A 26,254-nucleotide genomic window follows, 5' to 3' on the forward strand; every position below is an offset into this window, starting at 1 on the left:
TTTCCACAGAGCTTCTTCTCTTAGATAGGTCTTACTCTATGTCTCCCTTTCTCAGCCAGAGAGAGCTCTCCTCACCCTGATGTTTTCTTGCCTTACTGACTCTTTCAACCTATCTCTTTTGTGTTTGACACCATTTAAAAATTGTTTTCATAGCTCAGTTATAGGCAGACAGCTTCACATTTTCCCTCTGTGTTTTTTAAAGGTTTGGTTTGAAAAAGGGCAGTACAGGATGTATAGGAGGTAAGAAAGAAGAGAAAAGAAACTGTTGGGAGGGGCTGCTTATTCTATCTTCAAAGGAAGCAGAGCTGGGGTTAGTCCAAGTTGTTTTACAATTGGAAGAGAGTCATCCTACCATAGTTTGGACAAAACCTGGCTTTTTATTGCCAAGAAAGTATAAGATGGAAATGGAGGTAAATGTGAATAATTCAAAGTAATGTTTAAACTTTGAGGATATTTTACCTTCTCTGGAATTAGAGATTTATGCTAGTCAAGAGTAAGGGAGGAATTTGAAATGTTTATGTTACCAGAGTGTAAAAAACATTGTCCAGTTGTTTATCTAATCTTTCATTGGTCTTGCTTTTAAAAACACGTTTAGATTTGAAGTAGCCTGGGAATAATAAACTGTTCCAGACCATAACTTGATGCCCCAGTGGAAATAAGATAGATCCTTTTTCATTTGTTTTGAGAAATTTCCCAAGCAGACAGATGTCTTTGTACCTTCCTTTGCAGTTCCTTCATCCACAAATGACTGTTATCAAGAAATAGAATTACAAGTGTTCTGTTACTTCTTTTTAACTTTAGCTCCTACAGAAATTACTACTGGGATCTTATTTCTTTTCTGGGCTGAACATTTTGTTGTTGTACCTACTCAGTCTCACAGATTCGCCATGTGTTATCATCCAGGAAGATTCATTTCTTAAAGATGTGTATTAATTAACACAAAGAACTTTTTGAGAAGCTTTTTTGATCCACAGAGCAACCACGTGTGCTGGGGCATAGGAATAGGAGGTACTATACTACATTCTGCTGTAATTATTTTCCAACCTCCCAGTGGAAAATGTAGATAATATTATGTAAAAAATAGAATGAATTTTGGTTTCCATTTCTTCTTACTAATCCCTTAGCCTAAATTCATTCACTCAAGGCAACCAGTAATTATTGTGTGCCTACTGTGTGCCAGGAACTATTCCAGGGCTTGGGATACAGCAACAAACAAAATAGCCCAAGATCCCCGAAATTTTGGAACCCTCGTTCTAGCGAGGGAGACGATAAAAATAGCATGATAAAGAAGTAAACTATGTAGTATGTTAGAAAATAACAAGTGTTAGTGTTAAAAGGTGGTAAGTACTATGGAAAAAGAAATGTCAGAAAAGAGGCAGTTACAAGATTATAATTTTAAATTGGGTTGAGGGTAGGCTTTGTTGAGAAGGCAACTTTTGAACAAAGACTTAAAGAAGTGAGGGATTTATCCATGCAGAGATCAGAGAGGTGTGTCCCAGGTAAGGAGAATGAGCCTGGCATGTTCCAAGGACATCGAAGAGGCCAATAGTGAGGCCAGTAGTGAGTGGTAGGAGATGAGGTCAGAGGGGTGAGATCATGTACAGCCTTTTGGCTGACTTTTGCTTTTTTCTGGGTGAAGTGGGGAGGACCATTTTGAAGAAAGGAATATCATCTTACATTTTAAAAGGATCCCTGCCTGCTATTGTGCATAGACTGTGGGGGTGGGGGTGGTCAAAGGTAGAGGTGGGCAGTCAGTTTGAAGGTTACTCAGGTAAGTAATTTGGCAATAGTTCAGGTAAGAGATGATGGTGGATTGCACCAAAGTGGTAGTAGTGCTGAAGGTGATGACAAGTGATCTGATTCTGGATACATTTTAAATGTAAAGACAACAGAATTCCTAACAGAGTGGCCGTGTTGTGTGAAAGGAAGAAGAGAATCCAGGACAACCCCAAGAGTTTTGGCTTGAACCACAGGAAGGATGAAGTTGAGAGGAGAAAGGCTGTGGGGTGGAACAGGTTTGTGGGGGAGATCAGGAGTACAGTTTGGGATATGTTGAGTTTGAGATGCTATAAGATGTCCAAGTGGAGATATTGACTAAGTAGTTGGATATACAAGTCTGAAGTTCAGGAGAGAAATCTGGGATGGAGTTATAAAATTAGGAGTTGTCAGCACGAAAGTGTTATTTAAAGCCATGAGACTGGATAAGGTCACCAAGGGAGTGATTTTAGAAAAGAGATGAGAATCAAAGACCGAGTGCTGGGAGAGTCAGAATTTTAGGAGTTTGGGAGAAGAGGGGGAACCAGCAGAGGATGCTGAGAAGGAGCATACAGTGAGGTAAGAGGAAAATCAGTAGAATGTGGCATCCTGGAAGTCAGGTGAAGAAAGAGTTTTAAAAGGTGGTGGAATGATCAGCTGTGTCAAATGCTAATGGGTCAAGTAAGTTGAGGGCTGAAAACTATAGATTTAGCAATGTGGAGGTCACTAGTGATCTTGAATAAAGCAACTATTTGTGGAGTGGTAGAGGCCAGGTCTAGACTGGGATGGTTGTACAAGAGAAAGGAAGAGAATTAAAAGTAGCAAATACAGACAATTCTTCGGAGAAGTTTTGCTGCCAAGAGGAGTAAAGAAATGGAAGAAGATGCAGGAAAGGGGGGGGTCAAGAGGCAGTAGATTATTCCTGATTTGATGTTTATTGTTGTCCTTTATTATTTATCTAGACCCCAGTCCTTGTTCTTTATCAAGCTGTTATTTCCTACTGGCTACTGTTTTGTTTTTTTTTTTTTTTTTTTTTGCTAGGCCAGACAACCAGTTAAGGTTTTCCTTGACTAGCTAACACGACAGTTTGTATTCCTGGAGGTCAGGCAGCTGTAGCTGCTGCTCTCTGCCTTCTGAAAATTCACCACCCTCCTTTCCTTCAGCTTACATGAGAACCTCAGGCTTAGGTGTGGGAATTTTGGCAATATAAGGCAAAGATGATGAGAATAATAGTAATACTTATTATTATAACACTGAATGTATCACTTACTATGAACCAGGCATTATTTGAAGTGTTCATATAAATTAACTCATTTAATCTTTACAATTATCCTATGAGCTAGGTACAGTTATCATCTACATTTTACAAATAAGGAAACTGAGGCAGAGAAAGATCAAGTAACCAGTTAAAAGAAAAAAAAGTAATGGTGGGGCTGGGATTAAAATTCTAACAGTCTGGCTCCAGAGTCCATGCTCTTGAAGCACCTGGAGAATTTTAAGAGCAAGATGTTAGCTAGAGAGATTTCATTTTACATAATATGAGAATTTTCTAGAGTTGATGGGCTAAGATTTTGAGAAACAAGATAGAATACAGGAGGTGATGGGGCATTTCCCCAGATTTACTAGCCTGTACATTAGTGGACTGTCACCAGTGCATAATATTGGAATGATGTGGTAGAGCATTCTTCAAAGATAACTTTTGTAAAGACTGTATTTCCTGTGTATTTGCTCAAATTTCATGAATTCCTTTCCAAATCAACAAGTATATATTAAGCATCCACTCTTTGCATGAAAAAGAAAAAAAATTAACTATTTTCCTCTATCTGTTTATTTTCCTTTGCGAAGCTTATTTGTTTATCATGCAGGCTATAGAACAATCTGGAAATTAAAATAAAAAGGACTGTATATGTGAATATAACACTATACTGTTTTTTTAAGGATTCTTAAAATTTCTTTAGCTTTAGAGATGAAGTATGAACTAAATGACCCTTTGTTAAGTGTTAGTTCTTAGAGCACTGGCAGGCAATTGCCACTGAATCCTTCATTAATAATCCCTTCCTTTTCCAGAAGGACTTGCCAGCACCCATAAAGTATTCACTAGGAGAATTAAAATCATATAAAAATAATTGGTGTTTGCTTCCTTCAAGGCATACATTTAAATACATTGCTTTATTCGTCCGCTCCTTGGCTGCCTCCGATGTTTAGTAACACTAGGTCAGCAGACTTCCTCTTTTAAGGTTCATCTGCTGGCCATTTCAATTTCCCATGAGAAAGCAAACCTACCACTGTTTTACCCTTTTATCTTAATGTTTCATCCATTTATGTCATATTATCTTGTGGGTTTGTGTTTCTCAGTAGTAATGGCACTGCTGGTAAATAGAAAACAATGAATGTGATTATGCACCCCTGATCATCATCATCATCATTTGAGCCCTTTTAAAATTCCTGTTTTGATCTCAGAATAGTGATTATCTAGGATAGTAGATTATCAGTGATTTCATCCTATAAAGGATGTGTGCACTGTTTTTCAAGTGAATTATTTTGATGCCTGGTTGACAATTTTGGCTTTGACCACTGGGTCCAGCTAGAAACATTCCACCACTGGTCTGCCTACCCCATCTTCTGGGTTTACCTGAGCACTTTTTACAGCATCAAATATAAATTCATGCCGTGCTCATGGCTTGTAGTTTCATGTGTAATTGGCTGTAACGTAATGACTAACGTATGTTGGAGGTTAGTACTGAAAATAATAGCCCAACATTTATTGGGGGCGTACTCTGTGCCAGGCTCTGTGATAACTGTATTACAAGCACTGACCAATTTAATCTTCATCTCTCATAAAGTAAAATGCTATATTTTCTGAATTTAGAAAAAAGGAAACTAAGTCCCAGACTTATGTGACTTTGCTCTAGACACAATGATACTTGCCATGTCCCATTTTGGATGTCCCTTTCCACTATCAATGGGCTGGTTATCATCTTGTGTACATTTCCCTTTTTGCAAAATATGACATTGTTTAATGGACTATTGTAGAAATATATCATTAGATAACAGAGTTGTTTAGGAATGAGTCCTGAGTGCTTGTTCAGTTTCCTCATTTGTGAACGAATATGATGAAACAGGTGCTCTCCAGAGACGTTGTGTTCTTCACTCTTTTCCCTCAACCTGTGTATAACTGAAGTGACCCAGCTGAACTCTCAGTTTCAAAATCACCACCTAAACTCTGTCATTATTAAAAACAACACAGTTTGGTCAAGATTATGGCTTTTAATTGGGTTGTGGAAAGAAACTCAAGTTGAAGAAATGTTGCCAGGATCACTGAGGAATTAATAACCACTTGATGCAAGAGGGAAGCTGTGAAGAACACTGGCTCTCTTATTATGTGGTGTCCAGGCAAAGTAGAGTTATGTTCTTACTCTTTCATTTTTTTAGTAATTATAATTGCAGAACTATTGGCTTCCTTTCCTTCTCAACTGTAGCTATAATGTTTTATTTGTGCGTGTATACTTTTGAGAGAGAGTTGGTCTCTGAAGAGGGAGTTAGGAAAGTATTTGAAATGGAAATGTCTTAAAATTATGTGTCTTTCCAGTTGTACATTGGATTGCCTTAGGATTTAGAAACAAAATGGAAATTAAATACCACAATCACCTTCTTTCTGAACAAGAAAGTTCTATACTTATCAGTATAGAAAAGATCTAGTTGAAAGACAACAGATCTTGCATTTCCTTGGAGAGTGCTCTAGACATTGATCAACTGGCAAGAAAAAGCAAATATTAACTTTCTCTTCTTCCTCACCTTCTCACCATGGCTGGGTAATACTTTTGTATTCCTGTTTGGAGGATTTAATGGCCTTGTTAACATGTGGGAAAACATTGTGATTGGAGACTTTAACAAAATAGTGAGTAGTTTTATTTTTTTTTAACTTCCACGTTTATGTTTTTACTGGTGTGTGTCTTTCCAAGTACTCCAGGTTAAGAACTAAATGTGTTAGAAAAACAGATGTAATGCAAATAAATGGGAGAGTTCTCATCTCCTTCAGTGAAGAAATCTCCGAGTTCCTGAGCAGTAACTTTATGGGACCTTCTCTCTGTATGAGAAAAAATTGTGCTTACCCCACTTCTTTCCCCTGAGTTCTGTTGTATCATAACTGACTAATGATCTATAGGACCAGACAATTCACCTACATATGGTAGGGGATCATAATGCACTAACATAGTATAGAGATCACTCTTACCAACAATTAATTGGGGAATTCACTTTATGAAGCCCTGTTTACGGACTGACATCTGGTGAACTTCTTAACCTGGATCTGTTCCAATCTTTAGGATTTATGGACTGTGCTTGCTTTTTTGTAAATAGGACTTTTTTCTGCTTGGTATATTCTGTTTACATAATTATCAATGGATGAAAATGGCTATGTTCCTGTATTTCTTAATCCTTTGTACTAAGTGGACCTAAATTCTAAGTGGTGGTCCAGCTAAAAGAATAGTTGGACACCTATCATTATTCAAGTTGTGGAAACATCTTAATGCCAGGAGGACCCTACCCTCTTAAATCCAGATTCTCTGACTGGAGCCCTTATACCCCAAGGGACTTAGTATTCAGTCTTTATGGGATTTTTAAAACTTGTTGAGACACATGCTAGACCTCTTAAAATATATCAGACTTCCTTTTATTCACAAACTTGGTCTCTGCTATGAGGTGTAAAATGGAAATATTTTCAAACATAGGTATATGTGCATAGTCCTGAACACATTTTAAGTTCTTACCGGGTGTGGGGGGGGGATCAAAGTTTATTATTAGGTAGTGGAAATGAAATCCCAAACATTCCACAGGCATCATGTTGGACACACATTACAGTGAACTTCACCTGCCTCTCACTGGTTCACCATTATTATCTCTGTTGCTAGTAGATGAGCTACTGTCTAGCAGTCAGCATGTCATCTGCAAATATAGGGAGAAAGAAAAGTTATCGAATGGATTTAAAAGAAACATAGAAAAACAAATATCATATGTTGGAACTGGAAACATAAGACTATATAGAAAGGCATTGTTTTCTTCTGGTTTCCTGAGTTTGAAACTGTAAAACTGTACCAGGTTAAGTGTGAGATGCCTCTACATTACAACAAAGTAAAGGGCAGAATGGAAGGGGAGATGAGAACGATATTGACGTATGATCTCCAGTTCCTCCTTCAGAGAAGCAGTGTCACCATATGATATCAACGTGATTTGCCATGCTGTGGTAAGAACTCATTCAATGATACATTACATTCTTGAGGGCTTTATTTCCAAGATGTGCTTTGACAAGGTCTGACTGTTGTATTTTCAACAATCTCCTATATATATAGTTTTCTGGAGCATCTACTTAGTAAGCACCTTGGTAAACCCAATTTCACAGAAGTATTGGCTTTCTAAAATGGCCCATAAGCACAGAACAGAGTCATACACACACACACACACACACACACACACACACACACACACACACACACACACACACACACACACACACACACACACACACCATTAGTCAAAAAATTTCCAACAAGCATAGCTTTACCAATTATGGTGTGTTCTTAAGGAAATGTTAAGTCCAAGTACAAGATGGATTGGGCCCTTTGAAGTCCAGTGTGGAAGAAGAGAAGTCAGTGGAGAATTAACAGGGGAAGTGCAGCCCCACTCTTCCTCCAAGCCTTTTGCTGTTTCTCTCCATGGCAGCCCTTGCGTAAGTCTTTATCTGACACAATTTTTCCTAGCTATACCTCCTACTCTGCATTAAATTTTTCTAACTGCTATTGTATTTTTTATTCTTTAATATTTTATCATCTATACCTTGAGTAAGTCACCCCAAATATCATCTGTAGAAGTGTACACAGAAAAATGGAATATGTTGATAATTTATTCTCCCCTCCCCACTTATCCTTTTCATCCTCTATCTCCTTCTCTCTTTTACCCACCCCTCTTCCTTCCATTCTTGCATTTTGTCAAAAAATTTATAAATACTTGGTTAAAATTGCTACACAAACATACAGTAGGATTCTTGGCTCTCTATAGCTTACATTCTCCTTGGGCTAAAAAAATATATTTTAAGAAAACAGAAGAATGAAGAGAGTAGAGGAGAATTATCAGGAAAACTCTTATACATATCTTTAATGCCTATGTGTGGTTGTGTGTACACATTTACAGAGAGAGAGAGGGAGAGGGTGAGGGAGACTGAGAGAGAATAAAGAGTAAAACTATTTCAAATGAATATATTTTCGGAGAATTTTTTAACTACTCATAGTCTCTTAGGGAAACTTTTCATATTTAAGATAGTGAAATATTCTTTTCAAAGCACCCATTCGCCACACTTCACGTGAATTATAAACCTTTGAAATGAAATCTGAATGTTAACTTCAAAAACACTTTATCCATCAAGTAAATCTTGATTAAAAGAAAAATGTCACTGGTGTATATTTTTGAGGTTTCTGCTGTTTTAAATTCTTAGTGGCAATTCAAGCATGTGAACAGAAGATTCTTTGGCTGGCAAGTCAGAGCATGGTCTGTGGTCATTTGTGATTCTCAAAGTGTCTCCTTGTTTGATTGCTTTTAAATATATGAAGAAAAAAGAAGAAAAAAAATTTTTCCTCCCTGAAGGAATGGAACATTTGCACCCATACACTCAGTTGTTTGCAAAGGTCTCTGTTGCAAGAATATAAATCCGCAAAGTCCTAAAATATACCCAAAGAACAGCTTGCCAACCTTCTGGGTTTTCTGTATCACTGAAAGGAAGTACTGGTTAGGAAAGCCAACTCACAAGCAAATCCACTGAGATCTTGATGGGAAAAAAGGTATTCTTGAGAAAGCTCTAATGGTTTAGGAAGCAGGAGAATCAGGAATCGGCTCTAGGATATGAGGGACATCCGCTACCCTCTCTGAGCCTCTGTTTTGATGTCTCCTAAATGAAGGTGGTTGCACTAAAAGCTAAAGTTCTTTGATTCCACCGATACGGTGTGGAAAGTGTATCTATGCCAAGAAAATTCGTAGAAAACAGAGATGGTAAAATGTACTTTGTGCTGAGCACTGTGTTCAGTGTACACGGTCTCACATAATCCTCACAATAGGCCTCATTAAAACTCTCTCTTTACAGTTGGGGCAACTGACAACCTGCCTGCGTCCAACAGCTAGACCCAGACTGACCCACTCCTGAGAACTTCACAGTCTAAGTCAAGCCTTGCTGTTGGCCTCCTTTGCCTTAAGAGGCCTCCCCATTCACTGCCCACCTGGGTTTCACTTTTGATAGAGGAAAAGAAGAACAACTGGAGACAATCCTAAAATTTGGGAAATTCTAAGAATTTATGAAAAGAAACTGTCTTAAAAATTTTCCCCCAATCTAGTCATGAGAAAAATATTAAGCAAATTCCAGGAGAAGGGCATTCTGCAATATGCTTGACCAATACTCCTCAAAACTTCAAGGCCATCAAAAGTAAGGAAGGTCTGAGAAACTGTCACCACCAAGAAGAGCCAAAGGAGATGCAGCAACTAATGTCATGGGGTATTCTAGATGGGATCCCGAGACAGAAAAGGATGTTAGGTAAAAACTAAGGAAATCTGAATAGGCTATAGATTTTAACTACTAATAATGTATCAGCATTTGTTCATTGATCAAATGTACCATGCTAATGCAATATGTTAACAATAGGAGAAACTGTGTGGAGAATATATGGGAATTCTCTGTACCATTTACTAAATTTTTCTGTACATATAAAAATCTTCTAAAAATTAGTCTATTTTTTTTTTAAAAAAAGCTTATCACTGCCCAAACAAAAAGAGCAATTGTAGCAGTAGGGCAAATAATATTCTTTTAAAGAACTGCTACTATTATTCCTCCTCCTCTTCCTCTTCCTCACTGCTATTGTTATAGTAATACTATGAGATGATCTGGCAGTGTTAAATGCCTCTGGGAACCTTTAGAATTAGGATGCAGTTGAAGAGTAGCTTTCTGTGAGCCTTGTATTAGGCCAGGCTTTGGCAAGCTACAGCCAATGGGCCAGATCTGACTGTTTTAGTAAATAAAGTTTTATTGGAACACAACTAATGCTCATTCATGTTTACATTTTGTCCTTGGCTGCTTTTGCACTACAATGGCAAAACTGAGCAGTTGCACCAGAGACCAGATGGCCCACAGAGCTTAAAAAATATGTACTATCTGGCCAGCCCTCGGTTTAGGTTACCTGAGTTACAAGGTAGATGGTGAGGCAGGTAAGCTGGGCCACCAGAATTCATCTGGGTTATAATCAAGTATCTATCAAATAGAACTCTGCAGATCAAGTAGCGTGAGTAAATAGAGTAGTCAGCTTCAGAGGTGGCCACATGTTTAAGGTGTCTGAACACTCTTTTTTTTGCTGCAGAGCTGTGTCTTTTGGCCCCATGGCTGTATCAGCTGTGTGAACCCTACCCCTTCAGACTTCCAACTTTAGGGACTTCCGTCTTGGCCTTTTCACTCTACTCTTCTTTTAGTGTTCCTAACTTTGACATGAGAGTAAATAGTCAGAACTTAATGTGTTTTTCAATGTGCCAAGCACTTACACATGCTCATCAATTTCTTCCTTATGAAGTAGGGCTGCCATAGTCTCTGTTTATAGTTAAGGAAACTGAGGCTCATTAAAGTGCAATAATTTGCTCAGGAAGGTCACTTGGCTCATAAATGCTGAGCCATGGTTTGAATCGAGGCTTTGTTAAATTCCCTACAAATAAGCCCGCATTCAGTGCTGGAGCTGGCTCACACTGGCTGGTCAGAACCAATCATTGAATTTTTAGGAATTCTGTGAGCCAGTTAACAAATTCAGCCGTTATTAAAAATTAAATTATGTAAACTTTACAACCAAGTAAATTGTATTAAGAACAAAGATAATACACCTCAGAACCCTTCACTAGTTATTACTACATTTTACTATTCTCTATGCTCTAGATTATTTTTGTCTACGGAATCTGAATGGTGAAAGTGCTATCTCATGGTGTCCTCTTACACATCTCTGCCAAGCTCCACGTTTGGTGATGTCACGTTGGTTGCTTGAAACTGGCCATGATAGGAGTATTTATACCAAAGAAATGGGCAAACACTACAGATTAGGGCTTTACCTTTTTTCCTTGAAAGCCAGCTGGTTACATATTTTCCAGAATACCAGTGCTTACCCTGCATTCTGATTTTGATCTCTGGTATTCTAGACAGTTACATTTGTTTCTGCTTGGCCTCCTATCTTGACCTTTGAACCCTATAACTTTTATAGTTCATGCTATAGCAACCTACAGAGAGGACCTGAGCTTTTTTTTTTTTAAGACTTATTTATTAATTTATTTTTGGCTGCGTTGGGTCTTAGTTGCGGCAAGCAGGATCTTTGTTGAGGCATGCGGGATTTTTCGTTGCGGAGTGTGGGCTCTTCATTGCGGCGTGCAGGCTTCTCTCTAGTTGTGGCTTGCGGGATTCCTCTTCTCTAGTTCTGGCGAGTAGGCTCCAGGGTGCGTGGGCTCTGTAGTTTCCAGCACACAGGCTCTCTAGTTGAGCCTCGAGAGCTCAGTAGTTCTGGCTGCAGGCTTAGTTGCCCCACGGCATGTGGGATCTTAGTTCCCTGACCAGGGATCGAACCCGCATCCCCTGCATTGGAGGGCAGATTCTTTACCACTGGACCACCAGGGAAGTCCCTGAGCTCTTTTTTATTGTTTTTGTTTGTTTGTTTTTCTGACAGTGGGTAGCATTTCCTTAGTGTAATTCCCTTATTGATAAAATATGTTCCACCTGGTGAGGAAGAAGTTTCAACAATTTTATAATTTGCTTTTGAATGCAGAAACAGGTTTAAGGATAGCTTGTAATCCATAAAAAAAAAAAAAAAAAAAAACCCTAGAGTTGAATTATCTTTATAAATATAGGGTGATCTCCTATTGTTCAGAATTTTTGGTAAGATTTTCTACTTAAATAATTTTCTGGCTACATGAGGATTGTAGCCAGAAAAATTTTCTTAAAAAATGTTTAAATTTAAGTATAGTGGATTTACAGTGTTTCAGATATATAGCAAAATGATTCAGTTATACATATACATATATATTTATCTATTCTTTTTCAGATTCTTTTCCATTATAGGTTATTACAGGATATTGAATATAGTCCCCTGTGCTATACTTGTTGTTGTTTATCTATTTTATATATAGGAGGATTGCTATATATCTTGATGTTCTACTAATTTGCAAAGCAACAAATTTTTACAGCCAGGTTTAGTTAACACAAATGGTCATGCACATAATTTGATTGGTAACAATTCAGAGGAAGAGGGAGCATAGTGAAATGTCTCAAAAACATCCTCTTAAACATCACGGGTGTAATCTCCAATTTATAAACTGTCTTGTTCCAAATGCTATAGATACTGTTTGCAATTTGTGATGCATGCTTCATGCTTTCAAATTTCACCTGCAGGCGTTAGGGTTCCAGATTACTCCAGAAAAGTGTTTTAAGCATTTAATTGTAATAGGACTCTAAAATGAAGCCACCACTTATGACATTGTTCCTTATAAAAATGCCCCCAGAGTTCTGACTTGGGATCCCAGGTTCCTTAATGAAACTCCTTTTTACACGAGAGCACAGGGATAGAAGTGGATCTCCATAATTGTACCAGCAGTGGGCAAAGGAGAGCCTAGACATCCCATGTTGGTGGGGAGAGGGGGGCTGTTCTGTACATTATGCAAGGAGGGAGCTGCCAGACAGATACTGGAGTAGAAGGGAGGTACATAAGTTGTGAGAAGCCCCTGCTGTTGCCAGAATGAGTTTACTGGCTATTTGAACGTCTGATAATTAGGAGTTGGCTGAATTATTATTTTTAACTATAATTCCATGTATCATATTAATGTAGACCATATCTTGAAATCAGTGCTGTTCAAAGTGTGAATAGAAGACTAGCATCTGTCTGCAAACTGTCTGTTACTTGAAACTGAGATTAAGCATTGAGAAACTTGTAGCAATTGACAGTGTGCTTTTTACAATGATTGAATCTAAAAGATAAGGGCCTATATATTGTTCATTTTATTTTTCTAGTAATTCCTTTTATTCATTTTTATTATACGTGACAAAAGTATTGGCTTAGATAGATTGGAAATTTTAAGGCTAGTCCTTTTGAGAAGCATTGCTACAGTGGGCTTCAGAAGGTCTCTGTTAGTTTGGAAATTTTATATTTTATTTCTCTCCTTTTACTGCTTACTCTGAAATTTTTGTTTGTTTTTACTTAAACAGATTAAAAATAAGCCTGGTTCTCCTTCTGGATGGGGCCCTAGCTATTTTAAGGTAAAGCAGGGCAAGTTCCATTGCATTGATGGATAATTCTTAACATTTCCTGTTTGGGAAACCTCTGAGACTACTACCTCTGATTCTTATTTTATGAGTGTGGAAATCCTTGTCTTTCAAGTTTCCCTCAACATCGATTTCTTTTTCAGAGCTGATCCAGAGGGATGGATGGTAAGGTGTACTTTCCTTCAGACCTGGGATCTTGACTTCACTCTCATTTGAGTGACGTGGTTTACACATCAGTGCTGCTGGTACTCTCTCTTTATAAACCCCCTCACACATAAAGCCAAACTTGAATATGGAGGCTTTGGACTCAGTGTATGAGAAGCCTCAGAAAAGGAAAAATCACACTTTATTTACAAGAAGAATGGCTTTGGGGAAAAATGTGTACGGTATACAGCATGTTAGTACATTTCCAGGAAATTAATCAAATTAGTCAAATCAAGTTACAGATGTAGTCAGGAAATTCTCAGCATGAGTTCTCCGTACAATATTTTGGTGGATAAAATCAAATGGCTTATACCTAATATTTTCAAAGCGCAGTGGTCCCAGCTTATCCTCAAGTCACCTTGGAATTGACTTGGAATTGAAAGCTTCCACAATGCATTCATGGCTTTGCTGTGAATTATGAAGTGTTTGTGTCTCTGCTGTAAGGTGTTGGGATTCAGGAATAGAATCAAATTCCTGAGAAATACCACCATAGTCACCAACTCAGAACACCAGTGGCCTTCCTCTTTCTTCAGGGAAGTTTTCTTTCCCTCACAGTCGATGTGCTTTGTTTCTTTTATAGTTTCTGATGCTCTGGTATTAAAGGGAATTTCTGCTGAGGTACCATTATAGTATGGATATCACATATGCTATAGATTTTGTCCTTTCTGACTTTAAAAGGGTTAAATTTTAAGACAACACCATCGCTGCTGTTGCTAAGTGCTCATCAGTATGTCTTTAAAGGCAATGACTCATTCCCAGCATTTTCACCGAAAGAGAAACATTTAAGATTATTCTTTTTTGGCCTACTCCTGAAGATTGTTGTCTCTTTATTTATCATCTTCATGACTGGTACGTTCTTAAGCTGAGGTTGCCGTATGGAGAGGTAGATTTTTCTACACATTGCTTAAAATATTGTTTGTATTTTTCAACTAGGTGGCTGTGCTACGATCCCAGAATCAGACCTAGAAGAAAGATCAGTAGAGCAAGACTCCACTGAACTGTTTACCAACCACAAACACCTCATCGTGGAGACGCCCATAGCTGGTAAGAGAATGAGTGGCCTTCACAACTGGTATGTCAGGAAGAGCGAGACACTGGTCAGGTTTTGTCATACCAGAAGGCATTTTGCAAAATTGCTTGTTTTCTAACTTATTCAGCCTTCCCCTTGGCATTGGGTGCAGCTGAATTTGATCATTTGTATATTCCTTTCAATATTCAGACCTTTTCTCTCTCTTGCTCTCTTTCATTTTTCCAGAAGTTTCACCCCTCCAAGGAGTTTCAGAATAGTTGAAGTAGAGTTGTCTGGTTGAGGGGAAGATGGCCTTCCCAAGGCTGATCATGTGTGGACCTCATGCCAAGCACAGATGAAGGTGCTTCATACAGCTCACCTGCCAGGAGATAATAGGTAGAGATGGGGATGGGGACTTTTAATTTTTCTAGGAGGACTTGTAATACTATGGGCAAGTCAGTTGAACTTGTCTTACCAGGAAAGGATGTTGCTGCTTTTTGGTCATCTGTATGCTTTCAGCCACAGTATATAGTGAGATGACATCTTTTGGGGGCAGACTTTGTAATGCAAAGACCCAGATCCTACTTGATAACCCCAGTTTTTTCACAGAATTCTTATATATTAAATGTATCGAGTTTAATAAAAACATCTTATTGTCAAACAATATCTTGGATTTGATTTGTAATCAGAGGGTTATATAGTTGATTTCTTTATTTATTTAAAGTGAAGAAATTGAACGGAACTAAAAATGTTGCTTCTCCACGGTAAGACTTGAGTGTGGTTATTTTATAAATACAAGAAACTACTATTAGGCTAAAAGTGGGAAAAGGTGAGTATTTCTAGTATTGTATGAAAATGTTAAAATATTTTCAAGGAAGCTAGTACATTAACATCCTTTTTCATTACCCCAATGGGAGATACCTTTTAAAAATCCAGGTTATAGAAGGATTCACACTTTATTATAATTAAAAGGTAAGGTCTTCATATGTAAGAAATAGAGGAGATTTTGCCAGTTTCGGGTTAAAATTACAGTTGCAAGGCTGATTTATTTAAATAAAAATATGTCTGTGCCAGTTTTGGAATGCCTCAGTCAGTACAAAGGAGAAAGTGGCTCGCAGTTTTTCTATAAGTGAAATGTCAAAAAAATTGCAGAGGATGTATTATTTATTATTTATAGCATTCTTTTTTAGGAGATGCAGCAGAAGATTAAATAGTTTTCATTGTCAAGTATGGGAGTGGACACCTTCTAGCCTTTGGGCCAGAATCAACCATTAGGTTAATGTTACCCAGCCTGTGGGGACCAGTAAAAGATGTCTTGGCTCTGTGTATGCCTAAAGATGCAAAACCACAACACTTCTGATCATCTTTAACAGCTTCATTGAAGAAAGGTTAGAAGAGAAGTATATTCCTTCTTTAAAGAGTGTTTCTGAGTTGTGTCTTTTTTTCTTTTTTTTCCTTTTTGATATTTGGTTCCCAGGGATATTTTGTCCATGGAGTGCATGTGTCCATGTGCTCATCTCTGTTCTCCTTTCTTTCTCTTTTTTTTTGAGTCATGTCCTGTTTGTCATGTCCTGTCTGCCTTTCTTTAACTCAATTTCTTTTTCTCTCTTGTTTCTATGTTCATCAGCCTTGATCAGTCTTTCCCTTCCTCTATTCCCCCCAATTCTTTCCCTTCACTTTTTGATTCTCTCCCTTTATTTCCTGTGATATGTTTTATGAAGCATATCATTTGATTTGTAAAGGTTACTTTAAATGTGCATGAGTACAGTGATTTCTATCTTTTTCAAATCTCTCCTCCATTGTTTCCTTTTTTTAATGGCCTCCACAATTTCTCTCTTCCATGAGGGAGTGTTTACCAATGTAAACTCAAAAGGCTTCCTATCTCTGATTTGGGAGTTTAAGGTGACTTTTGCTGCTACAATTACATCTTATACTGAGAGTTTTTAATGTTAAGAAGTATATTTGCAAGAAGTTTTCCTAGAAATCATTATCAGTATCTTAAGCCTATTAGCAAAATTACTTGACCAAATAATTTTAATTTTTTATTTGGATCATTTGAATACAGAACTCTGTATGCATACATCATACATATAAATATTTTAGAATGTTTCTAATTTATTACCATTTGCACTTTACTAGCTGCCAAAAGGAAAGAAGTTACTAATTAAACTTTTTAAAATTGCAATATAGTTAATTTACAATACTTTGTTAGTTTCAGGTGTACAGCATAGTGATTCAGGGTTTTTTTGCAAATTAATTCCATTATAGGTTATTACAAGGTATTGGGTATAATTCCCTGTGCTATACAGTAAATCCTTTTTGCTTATCTATTTTATGTATAGTAGTTTGTATATGTTAATCCCATATTCCTAGTTTGTTACCTGCTCCCGTTTGGTAAGTTTGTTTTCTATGTCTGTGAGTCTGTTTCTGTTTTATATATAGATTCATCGGTATTATTTTTTAGATTCCATATATAAGTGATGTCATATAGTATTTGTTTTTCTCTGACTTATTTCACTAAGGATTATATTCTCTAGGTCCATCCTTAATTAACCTTTTAAACATTATCAAATTTAAAATATAAGTTCTAAAATGATAAAAATGATTTGATTAATGACATAAATTTAACTTTGTTAAAGAATTTCCTGAATTTAAGTTGTACATATCTTCTACTCCTGATTTTAGCTTCATGATTTAAAAACACAAAAACTGTTTAAAGTGTTTCTACTAGCAAAAAAATAATGAAGCCAAGAATTATGTTATCTTTTAGAATGGCTGTTTAAAAATCAAGACCCAAATAATTCTTAACTATTCCTATTATTTTGAGACCAATATTTCAGTCTTTAATAACGATTGTCCATTATGTCTTGTGTGTGTGTGTGTGTGTACATAATCTTGGAGTAACTCACAAATCTGGAAGAAGGAAGATGATCCAGGTTTCTGATTAGCCCAATGGTTTCATTATTACCCAATATATCAGAATAGGTACTAATAAAATAGCAAACATTTATTAAATTCTTACTATGTGCTGGTACTTTGTATGCATGATTTCGTTCACTCCTCATGACATTACTGTGATGTAGAGAATGTTATTATCTCTATTTTACAAATGAGAGTACTGAGATTTACAAAGTCTAAATAATTTGTCCAGTATCCCACAGTTAATATGTAGCAGAACTGGGATTTTAATCCAGGCTAATTCCAAAAGCCCAAATACACACCCAAATGTATAGATTATTGGTAAGATTTACATTTTAAAACCAAGGGCTTATAGTCCAAGATAGCTACATTTCTTTGATTTCTAGTGTGTTTGCACATTTAAAAAATTTACTTTTCTTTGCCATTTGTATTTCTGCTTTGCTGAATTCCCTGTTCCTATTCTTCTTTTCCTTTTTTTTGGTGGTGGTGATAATTATCTCCTTATTGACTTATAATAGCCTTTTATGTGGAAATGATTTTAATCTTTGGTTGACTGAGTATGATATAAACATTGTTCTCAATTTTTCACTTGTCTTTTAATTTTGTTTCTGAGTGTGTTTTTTTTTTTAATAGGAAATTTCTAAATTTTAAGTAGCCAAATCTATTAACCCCTTTCTTTATAGTTTCTGCTTTTGGTGTCCAACCTGGGTGGTCTGTCTAATGCCCTTTCCTGTTTCTTCTCTGTGCCAGTCTGTGGTTGTGCTCAGGCTGTTGTGTTCTGTGCTATGACAGCTTCAGTCATATCCTCTACTCTGGTGCACTGGGTTCTGTGAGCCAAAGAGCTATGTTCTCTTCTGCTTTCATATCTCAAAGAGCTTTACACGAAATGTCTCCTAGGTTTTACCCAGTTTCTTCCTTCCGCCTGTGGAGAATGACCCAAGTGATAGACACTCCACAGCTTTCAAAATACCACTCCCCTCTGATCTTTGCCCCTCCTCCACCATGGGCTCTCCTTTAGGATGACTGGCATTCCGAAAGTTTCCTTAGCACTCTTATAAATAGCCTTGCCCACACCATACCCACACCATGCCCTCCAGACATGGCCAGATGTGTCCCCATCCCATGTGAACACAGGGTGGGCTCAGGTTGGGCATGTGGGGCCCATTTATATCTATGTGTACAGATGTAAGAGAGGTGAGTCAGTGATAAAGTTCTGTACCTCAATCCCCCAGTTCTCTAAGCTGTTTGGTTCCCCAGCGTCTCAAGGGACTGGCTTGGTATTTCCACAGGTCAGGTACACCTGGAGCGCAAGCGTTCCCTCAAGTTGAGGAACATCAGATTGTGTTATGAATGGCTTTTCTAAAATTCCATTAATTAGAAAAAATATTCTCTGGCCTAAAAGTTGCTAAACCAAGAGACCTCTGTGTTTTCTTAAAATATCTGTCTCTGAGTAGTTGGTAGTCTGTGTCACAATGTACACAATTCCCTATCACATAAAAATGCAGGTAAAGACGAGCGAAAGAATCAAAACAAAATATATGTGAGGAGTGTTTAACCCCCTAAAAAGCATTGTATAAGCACAGGATTGTCAGTGGTCACCTGCCACAGCAGCAATGTCCTCTTTGTGTGCCAACAGTGTCGTCCGTGGCCTTCTGTTCAGATATTAAGGGTGTGTCCATAATAGTCAGGGAGCCTGTGAGGGGGAGGGTTGATGGAAGAGAGACTCAAGCTGGTGGTTTTCAGCCATGGTTGCACATTAGGATCTCTCATTTTCTTCTTTTCGCTGATCTATATTTTCAGTGTTTTGTTAATGAATATTTATTGCTCTTGTAATAAGAGAACAGATCCCATCTTAGAATGTATCAGTTTTAGTGATATAAATAATAATTAGAAACGTACTCTTGCTGATTAGCGTTTTCTATATTAACAGCATGAGTTTCAGAGAATAATCTACTTGGACAGTGAGCTCTAGTAGTTCAGAAAAGTCCAGAGTGTAATGTATTTTCATCAAAATAGCATGATTATTATAATTTATAGCAGTAATATGAACATGTAATTGTATTGAAAATTACAGTTTCTCTTCATGTCCTTAACATCATCTGATGCAAAAAAGCAAATGTGTCAATTAAATATGAAAATAATATTAAGAGGATTCTGAAGGAGCAACACAAGGCTGTTTAGATTATAACAGATGTTGCCTTTTCTATAGTCTTTCTGTGTATGTAGCATTGAATTAGCTGGTGTTATTTTTCTATTTTTGTAGGTAAATTATGGAAGCTATGTGGACATCGCATGTGTTAAGAGTTTTGTTGCTTTGGACTTCAAAAGGTATAACTTACAGTACAGCAATATTGCCAAAGCCTAATTAGAGTAAGATGCCTGTTAGAGTGATCATGTCCCCCAGTGCCTAATCTCTGGGTTGGAGAGAGGTTCTCTCTTCAGGCTGATGTGGAAAAAATCTTGCAAAACCACTAATTCTCAGGCTCGCCATCGTTTCATTTTAATTATATTCAACCTAGATCCCAACCCTTCCTTCAGGGCTTGGTCTGAATAAATTATCTCCTCACCTGGATGCCGAGAGCCACATTTGAGGCCCTCTAGGGACAAGTGGGCAGGTCATTGTGCATCACAGCTTTTAGTCCCATTTGCTGGCTCCTTATTATATTCTTCTCCTTTTTTGTCTTTTTATTTCGCTCCACTTTTAAATGTATTCTCTTTTGTTGTATTGACAGGACCTTGTAAGCCCCTTAAATCACTTCTGTAATGGGGCGGGGGGTGGTGAATAAATCAATATTGGCACCTCTCAGGACTTTCCTAACCGCCATTGCTGGCAGTCACATTTCCCTCACGAGAACATTGTGAACTCCATGCCTCTCTAACGACCTCTCTCACTTACTGTATTTCACAAGTTAGATTTTCCTTTCCTGCTAGAATAGATGTGCACATTCCTTGGACACAACAGTTCTTGGATTCTTTCTACTGTTTAGTAAATATTTGTTGTATCAATAAATCAACTAACCTAAAAGCAGTCAGCAAGCCATAGACAAATGGAGCAATCAATGATTTAGAATACTGGCTGTGATCTTACTTTCCAAATTTATTTTTACAGATTGTGCTAAGAAGAGGCTGATATGACTCTCCAACAGTATTTACTTAAAGTTGGCTTTAAAGAGAGGTATGATTCTGAAAAATTTAATAGCTCAGGACATTTTTTTCTATGAGTGCTTAGGTGACATTGGTTTGAACACAGGGTTCAGGTTTTGTGAATGTTTGAAGCTTATACAATTTTGGAGCACTTTTAAAGAAAAAGAATAAAAAATTTTAGTACAACATTAGGTATAAAAGTGTATATTTAGTTAGAGTCAAGAAAGCATAGCAACATATTACATGTTTGCAAAAAATCAATAATTGCCACAAATGTCACAAAATCCATAAAAATAACATATTTATACCGTTGACTGCTTGATAGTGCTTTAATACTTCTGCATATTTTTGACTGCACATTCTTTATTCGCCTCTTTCCTTAACAACAATTTTATAATTTCATTTTCTGTAGAATGAATTGAAAGATAATTCAATTTTCCTCTGGCATTATTGAGCAAATATTTTTAGAAAGTTACTAATAGTTTGCAAGAGTTTCTTTCTGCTTTACCACTTATTATTAGTAATGTGTTAGTTTTTAGGATTGTTATCTTATTTAGGGAAACCTTAATCTTCTTTCATATCTGCAGTGTAAGATTTCAGAGCATTTCAAATTTTATTGTTCAGTGTTAAATTTTATTATTTCTTTTGACTTTTTATTTTTAGTGGTTTCAGAGACAGCAATTTTTTAAAAAATTATTTATTTATTTATTTTTGGCTGCATTGGGTCTTCATTGCTGTGCATGGGCTTTCTCCAGTTGTGGTGAGGGGGGCTACTCTTCATTATGGTGCACGGGCTTCTCATTGTGATGACTGCTCTTGTTGTGGAGCACAGGCTCTAGGCGTGGGGGCTTCCGTAGTTGCAGCATGCAGGCTCAGTAGTTATGACGCACAGGCTTAGTTGCTCTGTGCCATGTGGGATTTTCCTCGACCAGGGATCGAACCCGTGTCTCCTGCTTTGGAGGGCAGATTCTTAACCACTGTTCCACCAGGGAAGTCCAGTGATAAATTTTAAATAGCCGTGGAATTGACAACTGTCATTAGCCAGTTAGTCATCAGTGTCCTCATTGAAGTTATCTTCATCACCATCAGTATTTTTTGTGAAAGCAGGAAGATATTTAAATATTTTTCTAGTGTCTTCATATGATTCACTCTTCTTCATTAGCTAGATTATTAAGCGCTCCAGGAGCCTATTTAATTACCTCTATTTGAAATTTATCATCTCGTCATAATGAACTAATCTTGGTTGACTTTAAAGTGTTTTTGTTATGATTTTCTTGTTGATAGCAGAATAAGCTTTTTGATTTTATATGGGAGTTACATGGCAAAGAATGTTATTGTATATGATAGGTTTGTAATTGTGTACTTTGAAGTATCAAATATTCCTGAATGGCAAGAACTTCCACTTTGACTTGGTGTCTGTGAAACTGGAATCTTTCCCTTACACTTTTAGATGTCTGATATTCAGAACATCAGATTTCGTATGTTTCAAACTGTGTATTATCTCCATCACACTTACACTTTCAGTACCGGGCACCACAGAACATGCTCGTCTAGCGCTACATCTTTTTGCTCTGCGCCTTCCTCTCATGACACTGGGTGAGGAGGAGCAGTGGGTGGTAGCGAAATTCCTGGAATCTATTCCTCAGCAGAACAGCTAGTGAGATTTTAGCCATATTCAGAGTTGACTGCAAGCCACATAAATATTACGTCCCCAATTCGCTATCAAATTTAAGAAGGCCACATCCCCTTTATTGGCTCCAGGATCATCCGATTAGTTAGAGTGAAGAGGTTTAAAGTGCTATTAACTTAAATTCTGTTTAACTGGCCATGGTAATCAATACTTGTTCCATCTGGTACCAGTTCCAGAGAGAAAAGTTCATGGCATCACCTGTAAACTCTCATTTCTTTGTGCCAGACATCCCAAGAACATTAAGATCATCTGAATATGGGGAACAGTTGGTACCAAACCCCTTTATATAAACAAAAAATCTAGAAACTTTGTCTTCTAACTTAGGACAGAATACTAATTAAGCCCAGACTCCATTCACTTGCCATTTAGTGAAGTTTAGTTCTGTAATATTCCTTGAATCCTTTAATGTTATCTTCCTGCATTTAGGTGAACTGTTGTCTTATTTATTTGAGGATGAAAATTAGGAAATCTCTTTAGGTCTCTAGTCATAAGTAAGGAAACTGAATCTTTTATTTTACTAACTCTTTTGGGATAAAATTAAGTAGTTACTCATTCCTTGGAGAAAAAGATGGTGTGTAATCCTCATCTTTCACACTTAGCAGCTCACAAAAATGAAAAAAAGCAACTAACAAGTAATTCTGAAAGAAAACATTAAAAATTTCCCAGATTTTAATCACACATGAAATAGATAAGGACGAGAGGTGGGATGTATTTCAACTTTTCCTAAAACACACACACACACACACACACCATACCAGACATACTTTACATTCTCTACTTCTAAAACCAGTGCCTTCTGGACCTAGTCCTCCCTCTCCACCCTAGTAGCAGTGGTATATTTTTCCTCAGGCTGGCCAACAATTTCATCACCTCCCCTGATTTGGCTGCCTTTGTCCTTGATTTGAGTCCCTCTCATCATTTGTGTATATAATTGATTCCTCCAGTGGTATTGGCTCGTGTCATCTCTGCCTTATCTTTGGTCGTGTAGTCTGTTGTGCTGGATCCACTGGACATACACATGCAAAAAAAAAAAAAAAGAATCTAGAAACCGACCTTATACCTCACAAAAATTAACTCAGAGTGGACCATAGATGTAAATGTGAAATACAGAACTATAAAATTCCTGGAAGATAACATAGGAGAAAATCTAGATAACTTTATGTATGGCAATGGCTTTTTAGGTATAAAACCAAAGATATGATCCATGAAAGGAAAAATTAATAAGCAGAATTTTATTAAAATTAAAAGCTTCTGCTGTGTGAAAGACACTATCAAGAGAATGAGAAGACAAGCCACAGACTTGTCTTCACAGGTGAAGAACTGTTACCCTAAATGTACCAAGAAGAAAAAACTGGATTTGAAAATGGGCAAAAGACCTTAACAGATACTTGACCAAAGAAAATAAATGAATGGCAAGTAAGCATGTGAAAATATGCTCAACAACATATGTCATTAGGGAATTGCAAATCAAAACAACAATAAGATACTGCAGCACTTATCTTAGAATGGCCAAAATCCACAAAACTGACAACACCAAATGCTGGTGAGGATGTCGGAGCAACAAGAACAATCATTCATTGCTGGTGGGAATAAAACTGGTACCGGCACTTTGGAAAACAATTTAGAAGTTTTTAATAAATTTAAAGATACTCTTAACCATACAATTCAGCAATCATGCTCCTTAATATTTACCAAAATGAGTTGAAAACTATGTCCCCATAAAAACCTACGTATGAATGTTTTTAGCAGCTTTATTCATAATTTCCAAAACATGGAAGCAGTATGTCCTTCAGTAGGCTAATGGATAAATATACTGTGGTACATCTAGATAACAGAATGGTATTCAGTGCTAAAAAGAAATGAGCTATCAAGCCATGAAAAGACTGCAGGGATCCTGGATGGCAAAGGCTGTGGGTATCTGTACCTGTGGCAAGGGCTGCTGGCTCCTCAGTGGCAAAAGACCCTGGGGTCCTCCTGCTTTCTTTTTCTCCCATGAAGGCAAGTCGTGGTCTGAGGAATCCCTCTGTGGGATGGCATAATGCAGGTAGAATGCTTCCTGCAGTTTTCTCTGCAACCATCCTTAGTTATTGTGCTCCACTGGGTTGTTGTTCTTAATCATACTCTGGAACTCTCAGAGCTATTTTCATTCATGAGTAGTTGTTAATATGTTGTTTCTATGAGGGGATGAAGGTCAGGACCTCCTAGTCTGACATCACCTTCAAGAGAAACCACTCGTATTCAGTTTCTTACAGGAGGTACCAGTTAGCAGTAGAAAAAGAAAATGATTTAAAAGGTATATGGATTGTGGAAAGGAAGATAAAAAACTGTCATTATTTGCAGCTATTATGATTGTATAGAAAGCTCCCCACCCAAATTATGTGTAAATTACAAATAAATTATTTTAATTGTTAAGAATTAGCAAGTTTGCTTGGCACCAAACCAATTTGCATAAGTGAATTCTGTGTCTCTGCATAGCAATTTTATTTCCATAAAAAAGTTGAAAAAAAAACCTCATGTATATCACCTCCCTCAAGATTCTGATAAATTTTAGCCTTGAGAGATGAGCCCCAATTTGCAAATCTCTTTGCCTTGCCAGTAGAAGTTTTGGTTAAACTTTACTTGCCTTGATTGAAGAAAATAATGGGTATTTTTGTTCTTAAAATGTAAAATTATATGTAATACTATATTGAATATACCTTTTCTAATATATATACCTATCCCTCTCTGTTTAGATTTTTGATTACTTCTCCACCCATCAACTACCACTCGCCCACCTCTACCCTCAACCCTTGAGAAGTACCATACAATAGCCACATTAGAAGCCAGGGAATAATAGTGGGCAGAAAGTTTTGCAGATATTAACTTTCTACTCTAACAAACCCATCTGTATCTCTTTCTCCTATAAACATTCTGTTTGGCAGTACTGCTAAGATCTATTTCTCCTCTTTCATTTTCTAATTAACTTGCAATGTGTTTTCTCTGAATTCATAATGAGCTTGTAATAAAAGTAATTTGCTTCACCAGGTGGTATTTCTCACATTCCAGATGTTAATATAGGTCTTAAACCATGGTCAGCTTTAAGAGTAACAACAGCACAGTACTACTTATGGTATCTACCAAATGAGTTGCAGAATGTAGTTGTTAAAGGATAATTATAGATTGAGTGACCATGGAATTAATTATCCAAACACTTTTGGGAATGAAAGGGAGCACTATTAATAATTATTCTGGGACACATAAACAGGAACAGTTCTAGGCAAACTGAGATGTGTGGTCATCCTGATTATAGAGGAATCTAGCTCAGTGAGTACCCAGCTGAAAACACATCTGGTCGGTACAGGTCCTATTTCAACAATTAAAATATTGTAAACAGAAACTATCTTGGTTTAAGAAATGTGCCCTATCATAATTGTCATCTTTAACTAGCACTCTTTTTTTTTCTTAATTTATTTAATTATTTATTTTTGGCTGTGTTGGGTCTTCGTTGCTGTGCGTGAGCTTTCTCTAGTTGCAGTGAGCGGGGGTTGCTCTTTGTTGCAGTGCACGGGCTTCTCATTGTCATGGCTTCTCTTGTTGCGGAGCATGGGCTCTAGGCACGTAGGCTTCAGTAGTTGTGGCATGTGGACTTGATAGTTGTGGCTTGTGGGCTCTAGAGCTCAGGCTCAGTAGTTGTGGTGCACGGGCTTAGTTGCTCCACGGCATGTGGGATCTTCCCAGACCAGGGCTCAAACCCGTGTCCCTTGCATTGGCAGGCAGATTCTTCACCACTGCACCACCAGCGAAGCCCTAACTAGCACTCTTGACACATGTGTTTACTAGGCTTCATTGACACCAACAATTGGGGTGCCTGCTTATTGAGAGGGGGTTTTCCAAGCAATCCATGCAGAGTAACAAGTGTCCAACTATTCTATGAGGGAAAGATGATTTTGTATTTTTTGTCATTTTTTAAAGTTTGATTATCACCTGAAACAGCACAAAATATATAGTAACAGCGGTCCTATTCTATATGGGCTCAAAATGTAGACAAATGGTTCAAATATAAGACAAGAAGAATAAAAATTCTTTCTTGAGATGAGGTGGAAATTATTTGTACAGGTTTATAAATAATAATAAAATAATGAGAATGAGCCTTTATTGTGTTCTGACTATGTGCCAGGCCCTGAGTTCTATTCATATTATAGCACTTAATCTTCTTAACAACCATATTAAGAAGTGATTA

At 37.3% G+C, this 26,254-nt stretch overlaps 1 protein-coding gene across 2 annotated transcripts in view; it reads left to right on the forward strand.

The window, feature by feature from the left end:
* Positions 1-20,622, forward strand: part of BBS9 (Bardet-Biedl syndrome 9) — a 447,702-nt gene extending 427,080 nt beyond the window's left edge. The window contains exons 23-27 of one of the 2 annotated variants that reach the window (XR_009520638.1): positions 14,207-14,317; positions 14,529-14,678; positions 15,473-15,670; positions 19,465-19,529; positions 20,311-20,622. Coding sequence is in view for 1 of the 2 variants with exons in the window: in XM_060020706.1 (XP_059876689.1) it covers positions 14,207-14,317; positions 14,529-14,560 (143 nt within the window). In the remaining variant the exon portion in view is untranslated. Of the gene's footprint in view, positions 1-14,206; positions 14,318-14,528; positions 14,930-15,472; positions 15,671-19,464; positions 19,530-20,310 lie in introns of those variants that run through there. The other variant, XM_060020706.1, reaches the window with a different exon arrangement.
* The last annotated feature ends 5,632 nt before the right edge of the window (positions 20,623-26,254 follow it).

The sequence above is a fragment of the Delphinus delphis genome, chromosome 9 (assembly GCF_949987515.2).
Source record: "Delphinus delphis chromosome 9, mDelDel1.2, whole genome shotgun sequence".
NCBI lineage: Eukaryota > Metazoa > Chordata > Mammalia > Artiodactyla > Delphinidae > Delphinus > Delphinus delphis.